General features: G+C 33.4%; 1 protein-coding gene across 1 annotated transcript in view; it reads left to right on the plus strand.

Annotated features, from left to right (window-relative positions):
- DMD (dystrophin) overlaps window positions 1-18,922 on the plus strand; it is a 4,487,195-nt gene that overhangs the window by 576,840 nt on the left and 3,891,433 nt on the right. Inside the window, exon 2 of the mRNA XM_053707599.1 lies at window positions 13,038-13,099. Within this exon, the coding sequence (XP_053563574.1) occupies window positions 13,038-13,099 (62 nt within the window). The remainder of the gene's footprint in view (window positions 1-13,037; window positions 13,100-18,922) is intronic.

Below are 18,922 nucleotides of genomic sequence, written 5' to 3' on the forward strand. Positions count from 1 at the left end.
GAGGTAAATAAATGATTGCAGATCGAAGAGCATTCAATAAAGGTGGAAGAGCATTCAATCAGTTTAGAAAAGCAGCATGAGAATCAGTTTAGAAAAGCAGCTTTTGTTATGATACATTTATTATTAATATTATTATTATTAATAATAATAATAATGATAACATTTTTGGTGAATTCTTGAAACTTTTAGCTTCCAGGCATGTGCTGATCGAAGAGTGCAAGTTGGGACATAGGGCACAAGTAATTCTTTTAAATAGCTTGGTCCCTCATCATGCAGAGATTTTTAGGAACAGGCCTATCTTGAATTGTATGCATCATTTTATTGTCAGCCAGTGCAGGGAATGGAGGATGAGTGTAACAGGACACATTTTGCTGCAGCATTTTGTACCAGCTGAAGGCAATGGAGTTAGTATTTTTTAGTGCAGAGATCTAGAAATCTTAACAAGTTCATCATACCATACAGTAGTACAAAAATCAACTGCAAATTATTTGAAAACCTGTCTGTCTGTCCATCTATCTGTTTATTATGACTAAATAATTTAATTTAAAAATATCAGGGAATCTTCCTAATAGTGAATCATAGGTGTGTAGTTAAAATCTTCCGTTCTGAATTTCATTTGGTATGGAACTATTTCTATCAGCAGTCACTTGTTAAAATGTTCAGCTAATGATGATTCTAGTGTAGAATGAAATTCCATTAAAACCCTTCAATGAGCAATATCTTGATCTAATGACTTTTTATGCATTTAATATGTTGGTTCCAATAAAGCTTTATCCTCTGTAAACAGACAAGTGCTAACTATATTATCATTTATTATACCTTTCCTCATTGGCTTACAGCCTTCTCTACAGCACACTGTAAAAATAGTTCAGAAATAATAATTATTAGCACACGTCTTTTTCTTCTATGACAAATATACTATTATCTGCATTGAATCTAACAATCCTTATTTTTTTCTATTTGACTGATTTTTTCAAAAGAAGGCTTTGTCACCGTCATTGATGATTGTACTATCTTCTCTTCTGCAAGAACCTTGCAATTTTTGTACTAAAACATTTTCAAAACATTCATTGTTCCATGTTATCATGTACCAATGCTGAAATGAAACTGTGAATAACTGGAACTGAACTTTGTCGTCTGATACTAACACTAAACCAAATCAATGGGCTACTAAAGCCTTTCTATTCATGCAACCACTATAGCAAATTCATGCTCAATAGAGACTGTATATAAACACATCCTTGGCTAACAAAGACCTCATTACAAAATACTACCATTAATGTATTACATCATCCCATTTAGCACCTATTATCTGTAATAAGCACTTAGTAGAAACACTGCCATAGCAACGCTTAAAGGTAACTTATTTAATTTATAAAATATTAATAACATAAGTTGTCAGGTTCACAAAATAGTGAATGAAAACATTTCTATATCTCAGTACAACCTTAACCTGCTAACAACATCAGAAAGTCACTGCCTTACCTAAAATGCACATAACATACTATACTTATGTGTTTTACAGTAATATGCTTTGAAATAGTCCATGGCCATGCAATTTGGTAATGGCCAATTTGGTAACCCATAGGGGCTGCTGATCAATACTTTATAATACTTAAGAGCAACATATTTATGACTAAAACATGCAGATTATAACATATTTTCTAAAAATGTCCTGGCCACACTTTACCTGTTTTCTTTCCATTATATTTGCGGCATTAAAGGGTTGTAATCAAAAAAAGCATGGTATCTTATACTTAATAGAAATTATTGCAATATGTATTATTCATCATTTTAAAGGTAGATTACCTTTTATTTCTTGTTTTAAACTTCATTTGTGCAGTGTCCATTACTTCTTCTATCCACCCTACAAGGAGGCTGTTGTCTTTACAGGAAGGCATTCATAGCTTGATATCATAAACTTCTAGAGTAACATGGGCTGGTTTACTAGTAAGTACATTTAGGACCTATTTTTAATCAATGCTCTTTACATTTGATTGGGAGTTTACACTTCATCTCAGTCATTTGATAACTGTATGTGCTTAACCTCCTGAAATGGGGATAAACACATAGTTGAAGTCTTACATAGAAGATAAAATAAACTTTAAAAAATAAAAGCTTTTTTTTTTGCATTAGTATGTCCCTTTAATGATTTGTTAAAGATTTCATCCACTGAACCATTATGGTTAAATTTCAATGATACAGTTAATAGACAGACAAAATTGCATTAGTTCACCCATTTAATAAATTCCCGGTGAAAGTTAAAAGTTGTAACTGGTTAAATTGTAATGGCACACTTGATAGATATGAAAATTTCACACAAATAAAAGTGATTATGTGTGAAATTATTTTAAATTCCAAGTGTCCGGTAGATCCTCTTTAATTTTACTTTGTGAAATTCAAGTTACATAACTTTCACACTGTTGATATGCTTTAAAAGAAATTACTTCTCTACACATTAAATCAAATCCAGACGGGGGTCCTTCCAAAATATTGGTGTTTAATTGTCATACCTTTTATATCATATTTTACCAAGTATATACAGTAAAAGTGTGAATATAAATGTGTTTTTGAGTGCACATAGATAATAACAATTACTAATTCAGTGAACGGAGTCCAGTATGACCGCATATTCTTGCTTAGAGCACAGTAAAATACACTACTTTTGTGGCACAGATTTACAACAGCATAATATATTTTGATACCACATACGAATATTTATTTATATATATATACATACATATTTATATATGTCCCGTGGAAATAGTTGATTGTTTTTCTGTACGAAAATCTTCTCACTAAATCCACTGAAGTCACCACTATTTGTTTAAATTTGTTTAGCGAAAAATAGGAACAAAGATATAAATCAAAGGTTTTTTTATCTATCTTTAAGTGTCTTGTCAAAGTGAATGTATATTTATATATATTTGTAGTAGTTCACTTTAAGGAGTAGTGCGTAAGCATAAAAATAAAGTATTACTAGAAATACATGACTCACTGATTAGTGAGTATGTCAGAGGAGTATGCTTCTATGCACTAATAGTGTAATGCCAGGTTCATATATAATGCAGAGAAAATAATAAAAAATTACTTTTATTTAATTTTTATTAAAAGACAGCAATTGTTAGTGTAGTTTTGCTGCCCACAATTATTAAAAACACTTCTCATTTGTATTAACTTTAATATGTATTAACTATTGATATAAAATAGTATTGGATTACTATTTGATCCCCAGGATACCTGTATCTCAAAAACATACACAAATTAATACAAGTTAATACAAAGGAGAAGTGCTTTTTTGCTGTCTTTTAATAAAAATTAAATAAAAGTTAATTTTTATTATTTATTTTTTTATTTTTTTCTAGTAATTGTTTAATAGAATGTTTTCTATCTGAAAATTAGTAGTAGAGCATAAGACCAATAGGCCATATAGAAATCATAGTTTGTAACTAGGAGCATCATTTTAAAATGCTATTGATTACTTTCTACTCTAATGTTAAAAATAATGGAATCAGATTTGTTTAGAAGCCTGTAGCAGTGCTAGCAGAATAATAAATGAGAAGAAACATTTTTTTTCTCTTAGAAATAAACAAATTTGAATTAAATTAATTATTGAATTGGATTGGTTATATTAAGAAGGAACTTGTTTTCTTTCTTGTTGTTTGACTTTATTGATGCTGGCACTTAAAAAAAGATGTTAAACAATGGAAAGAATCCAAATTATGCTTCTTCTGACAATTTCAGACACAACACTCCTTATGTCTTACACGCCTCTTCTCAAGCAGATTATTGGATCAATCATCTAATATTCTCTGTAGATTTTTTTAAAATCTAATTTTAAAAATAAAAGTTAATTGTTTTTATTTACATTAGCAACCTGGGATGCAAGTCAATGCAAACTAGAAATATAACTTTAACTTTTCTAACTGAATGGATAAAATGGCAGGGGTAGTTCTAGATTATGGTTATTCAACCAAAAAGCTACTAGATATGTAGGATATCTTTGAATAAGAAAATCATTGGCTTAAGGCAATTGGATCCTCTGTGCCCACATAGGATTGTAATTAAAACTAGTCTGTCTCTAGCCCTTGAGGATAAACACTAAACAACCATATCCTAGACCATATATTTTGAAGATGCTAAAATTTGTTTCCATAAGCATTTGCCTTAATATTCTGCAGTTGTTTTGAATTTGCAGGTTGCTCTTTCTGTTAATGTGGTCTGGGTGGAGGAATGTAAAATATGTATTGTCATGTAAATTCAGGGCTGTTGACACCTTTTGAGGTTTAAAGGGACAGTCTACTCCAGAAGTTTTGTTGTTTAAAAAGATAGATAATTCCTTTATTACCCATTCCCCAGTTTTGCATAACCAACACTGTCATATTCATACACTTTTTACCCCCTTATCTCAGTTCTTTTGACAGACATGCATTTTAGACAAAAAGTGCTGACTCTAAAATAACTCCACAGGAGTGAGCACAGTGTTCAAAATGCACCGAGATAAGAGGCAGTTTAATGGCCTAGAAATTAGCATATGAGACTACCTACAGTAGGTTTACCTTTCCACAAAGAATACCAAGAGAGCAAAGCAAATTTGATGATAAAGAAAATTGGAAAGTTGTTTAAAATTGCATGCCTTATTGGAATCAAGAACGTTTTATTTTGACTAGACTGTCCCTTTAAGGGCGCCACAAAAATCATAGCATGTTCTGTAGTATCTGCTAAACCTGACACTACATAGAAAAAGAGTTAATATTATAAGCCCAGGAACTACAACATATTGTAATCAAATGACAAGTAAATCAAACAACATCTGTAAAATTAGTAAAGTCATATATCAAAACAATGTAGGTTTTGAGTTTTATTTTGACTAGACTGTCCCTTTAAGGGCGCCACAAAAATCATAGCATGTTCTGTAGTATCTGCTAAACCTAACAATACATAGAAAAAGAGTTAATATTATAAGCCCAGGAACTACAACATATTGTAACCAAATGACAAGTAAATCAAACAACATCTGTAAAATTAGTAAAGTCATATATCAAAACAATGTAGGAAGCTAAATATTTGTCCTGCTGTCATCAACAATATATATTAATTATTTGCTCTGTAAATTATATTTTATTTTTTACAGTTCTAATCACATTAATTGATAATTCTAAAGGGAAACTGAGAAAAGCAATAAATAAATCATAGCAGTAATATTTCAGCACTTGACAATTTTGCTCTCAATCTTGGTTGTAGCTGCAAGCTATTGTTTTCTTTATCCTTTGTTTTTATAATCTCTAAGGTATATTGACTCAATAAAGATGTCCAATATTCAATCCTTCTAGCTAGTACCCATTTTCTTGCACCTTGTTAATCTAGATGTTTTAGTTCCTTTTGTTCCAAAAATGGCAAAGAACTCTAGGGATCTTTAATTTAAAGGAAAAACAAACACTGCCAGAGTCTAAAAATGAATACATCACATCAAAGAGAATAAATCCTTGTACAGATGTTTCCTTTATTTGTGTTTATATGATTACTCAAAAAATATGTATTTCTTTCTTATATTTTACTAACTATAAAAATTGGTGGGAAAACTTTGTATGATACGTTACAGAAGCCATAATTCTTGATTATATAATTATATCATCTGTATTTTTGATGTCCCCCAATTGCCCCCAAAGTTAGGTGTTATTATTTTTAGTTTTTTTTTTTAATGTAGCATTTTTTTAAAAATGCATAGATTTTTACAGACCTTTAAGAAGTTAAAAGATGTGGGCCCAAAGAGCAAGTATTTTTACTTTACAGCATTTTTCACACCTGCCTAAAACTTTTGCACAGTATTGTATTGTGTATATATATATATTTATAGTGATTGATTATGAATTATTAATTAACAAGTTTTTAAGAACCCAGATGCATGATAAGATTAAGTTGTATACATTTCTATCTATTTATCTATCTGTAAAATATAAACTGAAAAGTGTGGCTCCAATTCAAATGTAGTTTTATTACAAATGTAAAAATAGCTAAAAAGATTGCACTTACTAGAATATAAAAAGATTTAAAATATCAAGCAGCCCAATTTCTGACCCAAGACGTTAAGGGTGTTTGCAAGTTGTGCAATGGTGACAAACAGTTCTAGAAGTGGTCCATTATTTGTCTCAGCCCTGTGATGCACGATCCTCTTGAAACATCTATACAGGCAAAAGGGGGGGGGGGCTGTTACTTCAAGCCCAATGCGTTTCATCTGCTTAGAGTACTTGCAGACTTTGTCAGGGGTCTTTAAATATTATAAACTGTTGGCTACCTGGCAATCCGGTATTTGAGATCTGTGACCAGAAGTGACATCAGTACTCATAACGTGTCTGCACCATCTTTGATGAGGGCCACTTCCAGTCTGGTATTACATACGGCAAAGTTTAATACAAGCGGTCTATTAGTTCCCCACAGTATTACACTATGAGGGACCGCTCACTGCTATTGCAAGTGTCTTAGATCCATGGAAAGGGTGACCCTCATAGATGGTAACAAACCAAGTGCTGTTCTACATGTATGAAAAATAAATAGGATATACCAGAAGCCTCTATTTGTAATGGTCACATATATAGGGGCAATTAGAACATATATACAAAGTTAAAACATATATATATATATATATATATATATATACAGTATATGTATACAGTGTATATATATATATATATAAGTTCAAACTATTCCTTATACAAATTCATGATGCCGTGCAGCATACTAAATTGTATATGTCATGTATGGTGTGAAACCCAAACCCTTACAATTTACACGTATATATTTATTCTGGTGAAACTCATTATGCACATAAATGCTTCATTCAGAACACACGGTTGCTGGCTATTCAATTCCTTAATCCAATAGGATTCTCTCTTTCTAAGAGATAGTAGACTGTTTTGTCCTCCAATCAATCGTCTTGATTCTTAGTCATGCTGCATCACAATTTGAACTTTATTAAAGTGTTCTACTACACTTTGTTTTACTTCACCACCAGAAATGTTACACAAATGTTCAGAGCATCTAGTTCTTATCTTTCTTTCGGTATGCGCTATGTAGATTTTATTACACGGCAAATGAGACATAAGTTGAATCACAGGTACATCTATAATGTATATTATAAGTATGTGTACCTGCACTATTTGTAAAAGTGTCTCCTTTTTCAATATGTGCACACATAGAACAAATAGTTTTACCAGGGTAGGTGCCCATCGACAAGCTAAACCAGTTCGATTAATTTGTGTTTCTTACCACTTCTTTTAATTTTGAAGTGGCTAGAAAATGTTTGATATCCTTATTTTTCTTGTATATCATGCAAGGTTTGGAATCCAGGTTTGGAGTCCTAGAATAGGATCTTTTAGAATAATGTGCAAATGTTTGGATACAATTTTTTCTATATCTATCTTTCTATCATCTATCTATCTGTCTATGTATCATCTATCTATCTATCTATCTATCTATCTATCTATCTATCTATCTATCTATCTATCTATCTATCTATCTATCTATCTATCTATCTATCTATCTATCTATCTATCTATCTATCTATCTGTTATATCTATCTATCTATCTATCTATCTATCTATCTATCTATCTTTCTATCTATCTATCTATCTATCTATCTATCTATCTATCTATCTATCAATCTATATGTTATCTATCTATCTATCATATATTTGTCTATCTATTTATCTATTTGTCTATCTATTTATCTATTTATCTATTTATCTATATATCTATATATCTATCTATATCATCCATCTCTCTATACAGTTCTTATTTATTTTTTATTTTTTTTGCAAACAGCATCAAAATGCATATTTATACACTTAATTTATTTGGAATGTGATTTAGACTTCCTCTAAGTTAATAGCACATTGCACATTCTGAATATAATTATTCTGTGTTGTTCAAATAGATAGGAATAATATTAGTATCACATATAAATGTTGCTTTTTCTTTTATATTCTTTGAAAAAATGGTTTTGCACAGTTAGCTTTTACTTTCTAGTTTCATCATGGCCAGCAATTCATTAAATATTAATCCATAGCTCTCATATATCGAAAAAATATTCATGAAGAAAGCTTGTGGGTGCCTTTAGAAATTGACATATTTGTTATAGTCTACAAATTGCTTTGTAGATTAGACTAGTTTGAGAGTTGTATCAGGCGATTTCATCCTGATACAAATAGGAGGAAGCAAATACTTGAAAATTATAACACAAACTTACCGGTAACTTGTTTTAAAAGAAAACATATAGAACTTAATGCACTCTAATACCATCCAATAATGTAACAAAACTAATAAGGCTTTATGGAAAGGTTAGTAGTAGTTTATCTCAGTAAAAATACAAAAGCATAGCCAAATTTAATGAATACAATGCTCTATTTAATATGGAAACAGAGATTACAGACTATACCTCTAATATTTGGTCTATTTGAAAATAGATTAGAAGAGGTGTGTACATTTATTTTGTTTTTGTTAATTTAATAATTCAATTCCAATTCATTAGTCAACAAAATGATTTTGTTCAAGCAATTAGCTTTAAATTAAATAAATACTTGCACTCGCAGAATTTAGTAGGGATGCTCATTCAGGTCCTTTGTGAGGGTCCAAATGCAGAAGTGGTATGTTCCCTATGATCTGGATTTGCAAATATCTTAGTGTGGGGGACTTTTACAGGAATCAATTCAGTTACGAATATATCCGAAAGGCAAAACCCGCTGCTAACATCTGCATTCGGAGCTTCAGGAAGGTTCTGAATTTACAACCCTAGAATTTAAAGTGACACTCTAATAAATCATAAAAAAAATGCATGAAAAGTTTTACCTTTCTATTTCAACATCCTTGGCCATTAAAAAATAACCATCTCTTTCACCCTTTTGAATGGCATATTTTCCCTGTATGCACAATTTTTTTTTAAATTTTGAAGTTTCTGCATTTGCTCTGTTCACATATTAAGAAACATAATGCTTTCTTTCTTTAAAGGAACATTTTTGTACTGTAAAATAACATGTGTAATTATGTAAACTAAAACACTTTTCTAAACAGCCCATCGCTCGAGGGGGGCGGGACTGCTACGGCTATGGAAAAAAACCACTCAGAGCAGCAGGGAGAGGGAAGGAGGGGGGTGCGGAAGAGGGGGATCATACTGAGGGATGGGATAAGAGGGTGAGAAATCAATCTTGGAGGGGGAGGGGGTAAATGAGTTGGGGGACAGCTACACTAGTAAATAAAATAAAAAAAAACAAAAGCATTTTTCTGTAAAGTTGGCAAATGTGGAAAACTGGGTGCTGGCAGACAGATGCCAGTACCTAAGATGGTGGCTAATAGGTAGAGGGGGGAGGGTTAGAGAGCTGTTTGGGGGATCAGGGAGGTTGTGGGATAAGGGGGGATCCCACACTGCAGAAAATTAATTTAAAAAAATTATTGAAAAAAAGGCTTTTATCTTAGTATTGGCAGACTTTCTGGCAGAACTTAAGATGGGAGTGACCATTGTGGGGTGGGAGAGGGAAGAGAACTGTTTGAGATGGATAAGGGAGGGATCAGGGGGTAGTATGTGTCAGGTGGGAGTGTAATCTATACACTAAAGCTTAAATTAACCCTACAAGCTACCTAATTAACCCCTTCACTGCTGGGCATACAAGTGTGGTGCGCAGCTGCATTTAGTGGCCTTCTATTTACCAAAAAGCAATGCCAAAGCCATATATGTCTGCTATTTTTGAACAAAGGGGATGCCAGAGAAGCATTTACAACAATTTGTGCCATTGTTTGTAAATAATTTCAGTGAGAAACCTAAAGTTTGTGAAAAAGTTAAAGTTTTTTTTTTATTTGATCTCATTTGGCGGTGAAATGGTGCATGAATTATACTTAAATGAGCCTAGATCAATAATTTAGGTTGGCTACTAAAATAAAATATATGGTTTTGATAGGTAAATATTAAAAGGCTCTATTTCTGTTTAAATGTAGTGATGGCAAAAATGCTAAAAATGCTCTGGTCTTTTGGGGAAGTTTTTGTCTGAAATGCCCGGTCCTGGTTAAAGAGACAGTTTGCTACAGAATTGTTATTGTTTAAAAAAATAGATAATCCCTTTATTACCCATTCCTCAGTTTTGCATAACCAACACGGTTCATTTTGGTATAGTTCATGCTACCATTTCACCGCCGAATGTGATTAAATAAAAAAAAGCTAACTTTTTCACAAACTTTTTTGGTATAGTTCATGCTACCATTTCACCGCCGAATGTGATTAAATAAAAAAAAAACTTTTTCACAAACTTTTTTTTTTCACGGAAATTATTTACATACCGCTTATGCAATGATGGCCCAAATGGTTGTAAAAGCTTTTCTGGAATCCCCTTTGTTAAGCAATAGCAGACATACTGTATATGGTTTTGCCATTGCTTTTTGGTAATTAGAAGGTTGCTAATTGCAACTGCGAAACAAACTTCTATTATTCCCAAGAGTGAAGGGGTTAATCAGGTAGCTTATAAGGTTAAGTTTAACTTTAGTGTAGAAATAACCCTCCCACCTGACACTTCCCACCTGTTGATCCCTCTTAAACAGCTCTGTTCCCTACCTCACTCCCTCACACCCCATTGTTCACCCCAATCTTAGGTACTGTCAGGCAGTCTGCCAGTATGAAGATTTAAGGCATTTTTTTTTAATTAAATATTTTTATATTAGCTGCAATGTGGGATCCCCCCTTACCCTCCAACCTCCTTGATCCTTCCCAAACAGCTCTCTAATCATCCTCCCTTTAACTATTAACAACAATCTTAGGTACTGTCATCTGTCTGCCAGTACCTATGAAACACTTTTTTTTTAATGTTTCTTTATTATTATTTTTGTATTTTCTGTAGTGTAGTGGTCCTCTCACCTCCCCCCTTCTGCGATAATTAGTTAGGACACTCCCACATCCCCACCCCACTTGTTTTCTGTAATTTAGTGCCCCTTCCCTCCCTCTCCCTTGATTTTTATTTTTTTCATGTAAACTTCCACCTCCTCCCTCCCCTCTCTGCTACTGGACTGCTCACCCGCCTCCCAGATTACCTCCCGTCCCTTCCACCAGCACCAACTGAAGATCGTTACAGACAGTGACACACACAGTGTCACCATCTGTAACAATCTGGCATCTGCCCTCATATGGAACCGGAGCACCGATTGCGCTCTGGTTTAATATGCTGGCAGATGCTTGCACTCAGGAACTCCAGCTCTTAGCTGTAACTTAAAGGGACACTGAATCCAATTTTTTTCTTTCGTGATTCAGATAGAGCATGAAATTTAAAGCAACTTTCTAATTTACTCCTATTATCAAATTTCCTTCATGCTCTTGGTATCTTTATTTGAAATGCAAGAATGTAAGTTTAGATGCCGGGCCATTTTTGGTGAACATCCTGGGTTGTCCTTGCTAATTGGTGGATAAATTCATCCACCAATAAAAAATTGCTGTCCACAGTGCTGAACCAAAAAAAAAGCTTAGATGCCTTCTTTTTCAAATAAAGATAGCAAGAGAATGAAGAAAAATTGATAATAGGAGTAAATTAGAAAGTTGCTTAAAATTGCATGCTCTATCTGAATCTCAAAAGAAAAAAATGGGGTTCAGTGTCCCTTTAACATACAAGACTGGTAGAGCTTCCTGAAGCTCAGATGTTTATATATGTTGTGTGGTACGATGGCCAAAGTACCGTACAATGTATATATATGTCCATTTGGGTGAAGGGGTTAATATATTTTTTACCTCTGTGATTACATTGTATCTAAGCCTCTGCAGACTTCCCCCTTAAATCAGTTCTTTTGTCAGACTTGCATTTTAACCAATCAGTGCTAACTAATAACTAACTCCATGGGTGTGTGCACAATGTTATCTATATGGCACACAGGAACTAGTGCTTTCTAGCTGTGAAAAATTGTCAAAATGCACCTAGATAAGAGGCGGCCTTTAATGGCTTAGAAATTAGCATATGAGCCTACCTAGGTTTAGCTTTCAACAAAAAATACAGAGAGTACAAAGCAAATTTGATGATAAAAGTAATATGGAAAGTTGTTTAAAATTGCATGCCCTATCTGAATCATGGAAGTTTAATTTTGACTAGACTGTCCCTTTAAGCTGAGGAGCATGCACATGTCTGTAGCACTATATGGCAATAGTTCGGCAAGAATGTTATCCATTTGCAAAAGCACTAGACGGCAGCACTATTTCCTGCTATGTAGTGCTCCAGACACCTACCCAGGTATCTCTTCAAAAAATAATACTATTAGAACAAAGTTTACTTTTAAATGGAGCCTAGTATGTTTACTCCAAGACTACAGAAACATTTTGAAATTATAATAATTTATTTTACGAGTTCATGATTCCAAACATAAATTACTCATGTATCAAATTTCTATTTAGAAAACTCTTGAATGTGATATAGAATTGTCAAACTACATGAAATATTTCAAAATTGTAATCTTGTTATCTGCTTGGGATAAATGTCTGTAATGGAGATAAGCATGGGTGCATGATTTCCAACACTCTGTATTATTGTGTAATATGAAATGTTTACTTTATAATTATCAGTGCTGTAAACATTAGGACAAAGGGCTCCATGCACTAACAGGCAGGCAGACAGCTTCTCAACTCGCAAAGCTGTCCGTCTGCCTTCACTACACGGGCAGCATGTCGGAGTGTGTAATGCCCCACCCCATCATTCGCACGACCAATCGCGTGACTGAAGGGGCTGTCAATCACCAAGAGCGAGCAAACTCTTCATGGTTTTCCTTCGCCACCTGAGAGGTGGCATAGGGTGTAAGAAGCCACGGTATAATGACCACTGCTTCTTACATTGCGGGAAGCAAGGGCTCCTAGAGCAGCTTTCACTGCTTCGTACATGGAGCCCAAAGTGTTGTTTTCCCGTACTTTTCTGGTTGTATGAGGTAGCCTAGCAAATTACCTCTTATATTTTTACAATAGTTGCCTTGTAAATTAGATGACTCCTTTATTTTTTATTAATTTCACTGTTCTCTTTATTGTTTTTCAGATGAAAGAGAAGATGTTCAGAGGAAGACTTTCACAAAATGGATAAATGCTCAGTTTGCAAAGGTAAGAAACACTTGACCAATGCCTTTTTAGCTTGGATCAAGATGTATGATTTGGTGGAGTCTATTGAATTTAATTGTAAGCAACTTAAATTCCCGCATTATGATATGAATACAAAGTCATACAGAATGCTTGTAGGATGGAAAAATCTAGTGCCATTGAATCCAATGTTTCAGTTACTTTTACCCCATCAAGAATGTAATTTATGATCAAGATTCAATGAGACAAGAGAATGTAGTTAGATTGTATGGGCTTGCTATCTTATCTCCTTCTTCAGTTTCATTATATATGATAGGGCATGAATTTGTATTAGAACAGTAGGGTTTTATAGATCTATTGCTGAATGTAAATTGGTAAACTGAATCTAATTTTTGCTAACTTTTAGAAGTAAAAACATGCTGGTACATTGCTCTGCCACAATCTCTATTTGAAGCTAATACTTTTGGATTTAGTGTTTTATAAAATTTGACCATATTTTTTCCATCCAGCTAACAAAGTTAGATGGAAAATCTGTCAGCTTTGCTAATGTTCAAGTATTCTTTAAATAAATAGCTAATAAACCTTGCTTAGAACTCTCATTAATTCTTACCTTACTGGTCTCTCTGGCACACTGTCTTCCATTGCTTCATATTGATGTTAAAATTCAACAAAGTACTTACTTTAATATAAAAGAAGAATGTTGTACTGTATTGTACCAGTTAATTATACATGTATTTGTTATAAAGTGCATTTTCTTATGTTATTTTTTTTTACTCCTTCCGCATGTTTTGTATATTCTGTTAGTTGACTTAAAATATATTTGGGATTACACATCTGGTTTTAATTGATATCTGGGCAGACCATAGTTTGCATTATTTTATTGTATTTTGATAATGGATTCCATATATAGATTGTGATTTAAGTCTCCATTACTGATTTTGAACTTTAATGGATTTCAATAACTCATTGGTGTTCAATTTGACTTTGTTTTGTTTCTCAAAGCTGATTATACATTGACTTCCTTATATCTACTTTTGTTGCTGAATTCCTAATGGTTGGTTTTAGCTTCATGCTGAAATAAATATGTTATATGGAATACAGAAAACAATCAATTAAGGATGCTATTTAATTTATTGTGTTTGTTGATTTTCCATCTGCATTTAATCACTTGGTATATTCACAAAAAGAATGAAACCTGATTTTTTATATAAAAACACAAACATTTCTTCATACATGCACACTTTTCCAAGGAAAGAGATGATTGTCTGTTTTTTTCCCGGTTCTACCTGTCTTTTTTTTGTGTATTGTGTAGCCATAATCAATCGCTTCTCATTAGCAGGTATTAGTGGGAAATCCTGTCTTTAAATCTTGCAAAATGTTATGTTGGCCAATCCAATATTCCGGGACCATGTAAAAAATTATTAAATATGTGAATTCAGAATTATGTGCTAGTGTTTAATATAATGGACTTTATTAAAAAGCTTCAGAGTTTGCTGCCTTAACTCATCTCAATTGTGTGTTTTTTGTTTGTTCATTTGTTTGTTTTGTTTGTTTTCGCTTTCTTCCCAGTGCCATTCCAATTATTTAGAATTAGCTAGCTTGGCTGATACATTATGTAATACATCTGAAACATTTAGATTTCTTGCATCCAGGTTTTTGCAGGGTATTTAACGACTAAGATGGACATAAAAAAAAATACAGTTAATATGAAGAAATAATTTATTTAAAAATAGTTAATTATTATTACTTACTGACTATTTTTTTGAATAGCAATTTTTTTCATATTGTGACAAGCTAAATACATTCCTATCATTTAGTGTTAATTTTTAATAAACCCTTTTTCATCATGCAAACACTAAGGGTCAGATTATGAATGAGCGCAAACAGTTATGTGCACTCAACGGGGGTTTATCGCAAGTGTTTATGCTGGTTGGGTTTAGCGCTTGTATTGCAAGTTGAAAGTAAACAAGAAAGCATGAGTGTAATTGCAATTTACGCTAGAATGATTACCGTGTCCTCAGAGCTCTTGGTTAACTGTTTCATGAAACAAAAAAAGTTTAACAAAACACATAAAAAATACATTAAAAAGTACATTTACATTTAGCACTTGAGAATAATTAATCATGTTTGTGTGAGAGTAGGTTTTTTTCCCACTTAGTTTGCTCCATTGACTTTTTCAGGGGCATCGTTTATTGCACCCGCAATATTCTAGGTTTGACTTTTTACGCGCATTGGGTAAGAACAAGAGAAAAAAACGGTTTACTTTTCAACTTGTAATACAAGCGAGTAATCAAATGATTGATAGCCTAAAAGCAGCTAGTCATTTCTAGTACTATTTGAACATTGCATTTTTAAATAGATTGGGTTGAATTTAATTTTGAAATTTGATTTATCACGTTAGAAATAAATTATTCCACAGAAGATTGTAACAGAGACCAATACATTTTATCATAAAGAGAATAGATAAGGGTATACAAATCCAGTCCATGGAAACTTAAAAAAAAAATGAAATCAAATTGGATAGCTTATATGATATTCTGAAATATTTACCTATTTGAACACCTTTAGAACTTAAAGGGACACTGAACCCAAATTTTTTCTTTAATGATTCAGATAGAGCATGCAATTTTAAACAACTTTCTAATGTACTCCTATTGTCAATTTTTCTTCGTTCTCTTGCTTTCTTTATTTGAGAAAGAAGGCATCTAAGCTATTTTTTTGGTTCAGCACCATGGAAAGCACTTGTTTATTGGTAGGTGATTTTACCCACCAATCAGCAAGAACAACACAGTGTGTTCAACAAAAATGGGCCGGCATCTATACTTACATTCTTGCATTTCAAATAAAGATACCAAGAGAATGAAAATAATTTGATAATAGGAGTAAATTAGAAAGTTGCTTAAAATTGCATGCTCTATCTGAATCATTATAGCAAAAATTTGGGTTCAATGTCCCTTTAAGTATGTATCCTCTTGAATAAACATTAATGTTTAGAATGTAATCATGTTAAAAGGTAGAGAAAATCTACTTGCTTATTACTTTGACAATCATTTTTTTTTATCAAACATTGAAATAAAGTTTGATGATTTTTAAAGCAGTATTTTTTTGTTTGTTTGTTTTAAATGTGACCACAAAATTGTATCTAGAATCGAAACGATTCAAGAATAATCAGAATAGTTGAATTTACATAATGTAGAGAAAAAACATTGTCTGTTTTGTAACAATGCTAATAATTGAGTATACAGTAATAGAGGAGGAAGCATGTATTTTAGTTTGTCAGATAATGAGCCATTGTGGGCCATGTTATTAAAGATAAGTAAAAATAAAAGATGGACATCTTTTAAATCAATTTGCACATACATTTCAGTGAGTGTATCTAAGATTCTTAATAATAATGATGTTTTGAAAGACTGCATGCTACAAGCTCATTGAAATATGAATAACTATGAAAAACATTATTCAGTTTCTCTAGATATATAATCCGCACTATATCAAAATAATATTTTTTAAATGGAAAAAATGCACTCTAGCGGAAATGTCAATGATATTAACAATTTGGTTATGATGACATCTCAGCTGCAATACTGTGGCAACTGTAAAATTATCATCTGGGCAAAATTACAGATGAAAATCCTTAAATAAATAACCTTAATAGGGTCATATCCTACAGCTATACTGATTGACAAAAAAAACAAGCATTCCCAAAAGATTTTTTTCCCCAGACAGGAATATCTGTTTTTTAAAAAAAATAAGCACCTTAATCTGCTTTATTGTTAAGTGCCCAAGAATCAGGCATCCAGCAACAGCATGTGATATACGCTGATCGCAGTGTGTATCTTATGAATTAACGTATACTGCTGACAGGCATGGAGTCACAGGAACACTCAGTCCTTACGATCACTAGACTGGGGTGTCCTCCATTACTGACAGGGTCAAAACAGGCACGCTAACAGCCCAGGACATGGTCTCTGTAAAGGGTATGGTTCTGGACTAAACAACTAGCACCATACTGACCAGTGATCAGACCATTTTTCAATGTTCTTACTGTTAAGGACCAGGGCTATTTTTACATTTCTGCTGTGCTTGTGTTTAGCTGTAATTTTCCTCTTACTCATTTACTGTACCCACACCATTTTTTCTAGCCATTAAATGGACTTTCTAAAGATACCATTATTGTGAAAATATTGAAAAAAACACACTTTTTCTAACTTTGACCCCTAAAATCTGTTACACATCTACAACCACCAAAAAACACCCATGCTAAATAGTTTTTAAATTTTGTCCTGAGTTTAGAAATACCCGATGTTTACATGTTCTTTTCTTTTTTTTGCAAGTTATAGGGCAATAAGTACAAGTAGCACTTTGCTATTTCCAAACCATTTTTTTTTCTCTCAAAATTAGCAATAGCAACATTGGAACACTGATATCTGTCAGGAATCCCTGAATAACCCTTCAGAAGTATATATATTTTTTTAGTAGACAACCCAAAGTATTGATCTAGGTCCATTTTGGTATATTTCATGCCACCATTTCACCGCCAAATGCGATCTAATAAAAAAAATTGTTAACTTTTTAATAAACATTAGGTTTCTTACTGAAATTATTTATAAACAGCTCGTGCAATTATGGCAAAAATTGTTGTAAATGCTTTTCTGGGATCCCCTGTGTTCAGAAATAGCAGACATATGTGACTTTGTCATTGCTTTTTGGTAATTAGAAGGCCGCTAAATGCCGCTGCGCACCACACTTGTATTTTTTCCCAGCAGTGAAGGGTTAAGTAGGTAGCTTGTAGGGCTAATTTTAGCTTTAGTGTAGAGACCAGCCTCCCTCCTGACACATCCCACCCCCTGATCCCTCCCTGACCCCTCTCAAACAGCTCTCTTCCCTCCCCCACCTCACAATTGCCACCACCATCTTAAGAACTGGTAGAAAGTCTGCCAGTACTAAAATAAAAGGCTTTTTTTTTATTTAATTTTGTTTTTATTTTTTTATATATATTCTGCAGTGTTGGCTCCCCCTTAGCCCCCATCCTCCCTGATCCCCTTAAAGAGCTCTCTAACCCTCCCTACTCTACCTATTTGCCGCCATCTTGGGTACTGGCAGCTGTCTGCCAGAACCCAGTTTGCTAAAAATTTGCTTTTTTATAAAAAAAACATTTTTTTTTCCATAGTATAGCTGCCCCCTCCATACCCTACCTCTTCCCCTCACAGATCTCTTTCTCAACACTTATATTCACCCCTCTTCCTCCTTCCCTTACACTAAAGCCTTTCCATAGTGTAGCGGTCCCACCTGCTCCCGCCCCCTCGCCCATGCTCCTGTCCCTCATGCATGCTCCCGGACATCTCATCAGCCATGACCGGAGCTCCTCCAGTGATGGGCCATCCACCCACCTCCTTCGTATTCCTCCCACGCCACCAATTATTGCTCAAATCGCTGGCCGATGCAGAGAGGGCCACAGTGTGACTTTTTCTGCATTGGTTGCTTAATAAAGGGTATTGCAAAATGTCTCAATATCGAGGCATTGCTGCAGTACCCTGAAAGTGGCTGGAAGTGATCATGATCGCTTCCAGCATTTGAAACCCCAGAGGACTTGCCAGGCACGTCCTTGGTCATTAAGAACCATTTTTTGTAGCACGTGCCTGGCAAGTCCTTGGTCGTTAAGGGGTTAAGGAATTAAAGTGTTCCCAATAATCTATTTTACCTTCTGGAATGTATTAGATTATTTACAAATTGCTTCTTTTCCTCTGTTTTGTCATTTGAAACAGTCTCCCCTTACTATACTTAAAATATCAGTACTTAATAATAAAGTACTGTTTATAAAAAGCTATGTAAACAAGAATGTTTAGA

Source organism: Bombina bombina, chromosome 3 (genome assembly GCF_027579735.1).
Source record: "Bombina bombina isolate aBomBom1 chromosome 3, aBomBom1.pri, whole genome shotgun sequence".
NCBI lineage: Eukaryota > Metazoa > Chordata > Amphibia > Anura > Bombinatoridae > Bombina > Bombina bombina.